Source organism: Tachysurus fulvidraco, chromosome 19, assembly GCF_022655615.1.
Source record: "Tachysurus fulvidraco isolate hzauxx_2018 chromosome 19, HZAU_PFXX_2.0, whole genome shotgun sequence".
Taxonomy (NCBI): Eukaryota; Metazoa; Chordata; class Actinopteri; order Siluriformes; family Bagridae; genus Tachysurus; species Tachysurus fulvidraco.
In genome coordinates this window covers 22,967,113-22,972,134 of record NC_062536.1, presented here as the reverse complement: position 1 = coordinate 22,972,134, position 5,022 = coordinate 22,967,113, and the positions used below count along the sequence as shown (strand labels likewise).

The following is a 5,022-nucleotide window of genomic DNA, read 5'->3' as shown; positions in this document are numbered from 1 at the left end:
CAGATAAAAGAAAAATGTAATTGTTTGGCCACAATGATGTAGCTTTCATTTGGTGTAAAATAGAAGCCTTCAACCCTAAGAACACCATCTCCACTGTCAAACATGGTGGTGGAAACCTAATGTTTTGGGGGTGTTTTTCAGCTGGTGGACCAGGGAACCTAATCACAGTAAACGGCACCATGAAAAAGGAGAAATACATCAAAATTCTCAAGAACAACATCAGGGAGTCTGCAGAGAAACTTGGCCTTGGGCACCAGTGGACATTTCAGCACGACAACGACCCAAAGCACACAGCAAAAATGGTCCTCACTTCAATCTGATTGAGAATCTGTGGAGGGAGCTAAAGATCAGGGTGATGGCAAGGACACCCTCCAACCTAGCGTTTGATTGCTGTAATAGCCAATAAAGGCTTTTCTATTGACTATTGAGAAGGGTATGAATAATTTTGGACATGCCACTTTTTGTTAAAATGTAAATAAAAGATGAGTAGTAATTTTTTCCACAATGATGCCTCTTGTACATAGTCTTATCTTCTGGGAGACACCGGTGTCATTTCTAATCAAGAAAAAACTTGCTGGTCGAATAAAAGTAACTTTAAGTCAGAATTTGCAGGGGGTGTGAATAATTTCAGGCTTGACTATACATATACATACATGTGTGTGTAATTTTAAATGAATATTTTTAATTCAATTTTAAACTTTAAATATTCATTTTATTTATTTTTATTCCTTGTTTTTATACTTCTGTAAAGCTGCTTTGAGACAATGTGAATTGAAATTGAAAATTAACCTCAGTAAAAGAAACAAACCATAATATATTAATATAGATACCCCCCACCCACCCACCGTCTCACTGCTTATTTATGAGCACATGCCGTAGTGAGCCGGGGGGTCTGTGCTCTATAGGCGGCCAGACAGGAAGGAAGTAACACACAAACCCTAAATAACATTTCTGTAAACAAAGATAATATAGCTAATTTTATTCTGAGCATTCAGTCACTGTTACTGTGAGGAACAGAAAACATTATTAACAGTTTTTTATTTTAATTTAAATTTATTTTTTATTAAAGCCAGTAAAATGAAGTCATGCTGAAGAGCTTGAGCTGATTTTAGACACAATGGAGGAAATGACAAGGACAATATATTCATTATGGGAACTTTGCCTTTACAAACTCTCATTCTCACTCTCACTCACACTCACTCACTCTCTACAGTAACTGATATTTTGTTCTAGGTTTTTTTTATAACCAGTGGGAAAAAATGTCCAGCAAAAAATAGCAAAACAAAATTTGATTATTTATATGAAACATTTAAATACATCAAATACAATGCACACACACACACACACACACACACACACACACACACACACACACACACACACACACACACACACACACACACACACACACGCTCTCTCTCTCTCTCTCTCTCTCTCTCTCAAACATGCACACACAGTGTTTGAAATGTAAACCATTACAAAAAATAAGGGACGTGTAAATACTGAACATTCACTGTACAGAGTTGTGTGACCTTCGCTCATGCAGCAAGACGCCTTCTCTCACACACACACACACACACACACACACACACACACACACACACACACACACACACACACACACACACACACACACACACACACACACACACAGCGTATATTACAGGCTTCAAACATTAAGGTAAAAAATGAAGGAGCAGCTTTGACTAACACTGACAATAACAAAAGAATTAATAAAAAAAAATCACAGACAGAAATTCGGCCGTATTTACACATTTTACATTAGAGTCCGAGATCAAACAGGAAACAGAGGAGTGTTACCAAGGCAACAGCTCTATCTGAAGATCACCAGTTAACGATGAGCAAAATGCATCAGTGCAGGAAAGAGTGGGCGGAGCCTCATCACAGTTCCTCATGATAACTGAATTTAAAACAGATTTTAAACAGTGAACATGAAAATGTCACTCACACACACACATACACACTCAGTCGCTCGAACACACTCACTCAGTCGCTCGTACACACTCACTCACTCGGTCATACACTCACATACGCTCACTCATACACACACACTCACTCACTCATACACACACTCACACACATACATACACAATCACATACCCTTTAAAACAGACAATAAAACAGACGAGACAGCAGTTATTAAATAGGGTTAAAATAAATATGGTCACATTATGAAGAAACGCACCTCACTTATAACACACTTATGTCCATCATAGACAATAACATCAGTCACACAGACCTCCTCTGGGTGATCCGCTCGATCATGTGGCTTTCAGTGAGCTGCAGAGTGACTCAGCCCTTTCCTATCTTACAGCCAATCACTGGGCTTTTCTTTAATGTCTACACTCAAATGAAAATATGGAGGTGGCACTGAGATATAGACAAAGATCTCTCACATACACACACACATTCACCCAAACATAAAGTACTAATAGGTCACTGATGAAATGAACCGAGACAGAAATGGACTAATTAAGCAGTAAAACTGAACTGTTCCATCGGTGTGTGTCCTGTAGTCTCTGGAAGCAGTCCCAGCAGAAGTGAGGTGTTGTTCCCATTGCACACACTGACCCCCTCACACACTCCTTCACTAACACACTGTGTTCATGTGTTACACAAGCTGGTAGCCCGAGCCGGACGTCTGGTCGTAGTCGATTGTGTACTGGGTGGTCCAGTCGACAAGCGTCGGCCTCAGCAGCCCACAGCAGCGCAGCTCGAAGAAATCAATCAGGTTCCTCACACAGCCATGACTGAGAGACACGCACACACACATACACACACACACTGCATTATTGAAGGCAGAGGAGGGGAGGAGCCAAAGTAAGTCTTGAGCATATATATATATATATATATATATATATATATATATATATATATATATATATATATATATATATATATATATATATATATATATATACACATACATACACATACATACACACACACACAGAATGACTGGTTGAGAACTGACTGCTAGTCCTGTGTGTTATTAATGCTACGTTACTCACTTAAAAGGGCTCTCGATGGATGTCGCTGTAACCTTAAAGTGTTTGTAGCGTCTCGCATTCATCCGCTCATTAGTGGTGATCCCAATTCCAGCAATCTAAACACACACACACAGGTTCCTGCTTATCCTGTATCATGTTGAATGTGAATTTATTTATTAATTTATTAACCAGAGAAGAAGTGAAGACAGATGGGTATCATCTACATACATAGATCTGTTCATGTCAAGTTCACCTTTCATCTTGTGTATGAAACTGAAGTGTATGACGAGTGTGTGTGTGTGTGTGTGATGAACATGAATAGAAATGTGATGCACATGTGAGAAATGAAGATACACAGGTAAGGTGGGTGTGGCATGGACCTAATGGTGAATAGTTGGTCAGGGAGTTGAGACTGAATTTATTTATTTTAAATGATGTGTATTCTGACCTGGTAAAGCTGACACATGATGAGCACCGAGACCCACATAAAGTGGAACACACTGTTTAAGAACATCCAGAACATCCAAGGAGAGCAGGAAGAAATCTGAGTGATAAATACCCACAATCCATCTGTGCTGTAACTGCTGGAGCAGTGCAGCCTCCAGTCTGAGGAACAGCAACAATCAGCATGAGTGTGCGTTATACAGACACACACACACACACACACACACACACACACTAGCAGAAGTAAGTACATCCCTCACATTTACGTAAATATTTTATTATATCTTTACACGTGAAAACACTGAAGTAATGACCCTGTGCTCCAGTGTAAAGTAGTGAGTGTTCAGCTTGTATAACAGTGTAAAGTAGTGAGTGTATAACAGTGTAAAGTAGTGAGTGTATAACAGTGTAAAGTAGTGAGTGTATAACAGTGTAAAGTAGTGATTGTTCAGTTTGTATAACAGTGTAAAGTAGTGAGTGTATAACAGTGTAAAGTAGTGATTGTTCAGTTTGTATAACAGTGTAAAGTAGTGAGTGTATAACAGTGTAAAGTAGTGAGGGTTGAGCTTGTATAACAGTGTAAAGTAGTGAGTGTATAACAGTGTAAAGTAGTGAGTGTTGAGCTTGTATAACAGTGTAAAGTAGTGAGTGTATAACAGTGTAAAGTAGTGAGTGTTGAGCTTGTATAACAGTGTAAAGTAGTGAGTGTTGAGCTTGTATAACAGTGTACTACATTTACTGTCCCCTCTAAATAACTCAACACACAGACATTAATGTCTAAACCACTGGACACAAAAGTGAGAACACCCCTAAGTGTAAATGTCCATATTGGGCCTAATTAGCCATTTTCTCTCCCCGGTGTCATGTGACTCGTCTTGTCACGGTCAGGGTCATATCCAGAGGGTGTGTGTGTGTGTGGGCCACACACTGCATCAAACTGGTCTGCATGGCTGTCATCCCAGAAGGAAGCTTCTTCTAAAGATGATGCACAAGAAAGCCCACAAACAGTCGGCTGAAGACAAGCAGATTAAGGACATGGGTTACTGGAACCTGTCCTGTGGTCTGTTGAGACCAAGATAAGCTTATCTGGTTTACATGGTGTGGAGTGTGTGTGGTGGCAACCAGGTGAGGAGGACAAAGACAAGTGTGTCTTGCCTACAGTAAAGCCTGGTGGTGTGAGTGTCGTGGTCGGGGGCTGTATGAGTGCTGCTGGCACTGAGGAGCTACAGGTCACAGAGGGAACCATAAAACTCATACAAAACATGTACTGTGACATACTGAAGCAGAGCATGACCCCCTCCCTTCAGAGACTGGGCCACAGGGCAGTAATCCAACATGATGATAACCCCAAACACACCTCCAAGATGAACACTGCCTCTCTAAAGAAGCTGAGGGTAAAGGTGATGGACTGGCCAAGCATGTCTCCAGACCTAAACCCTATTGAGCATCTGTGGGACATCCTCAAACAGAAGGTGGAGGAGCACAAGGTCTCTAACATCCACCAGCTGTGTGATGTCATCATGGAGGAGTGACAGATGACTCCAGTGGCAACCTGTGATGTGGTGAA

The 5,022-nt window shown here is 40.6% G+C and overlaps 1 protein-coding gene across 1 annotated transcript in view; it reads right to left on the bottom strand.

Annotated features, from left to right (window-relative positions):
* Nucleotides 1–1,033: 1,033 nt before the first annotated feature.
* zdhhc17 (zinc finger DHHC-type palmitoyltransferase 17) overlaps nt 1,034–5,022 on the bottom strand; it is a 20,504-nt gene continuing 16,515 nt past the window's right edge. The window contains exons 16-18 of the mRNA XM_027159586.2: nt 3,460–3,617; nt 3,033–3,127; nt 1,034–2,771 (exon numbers count right to left, since the gene is read on the bottom strand). Of these exons, the coding sequence (XP_027015387.1) occupies nt 2,633–2,771; nt 3,033–3,127; nt 3,460–3,617 (392 nt within the window). The 3' untranslated portion in view covers nt 1,034–2,632. The remainder of the gene's footprint in view (nt 2,772–3,032; nt 3,128–3,459; nt 3,618–5,022) is intronic.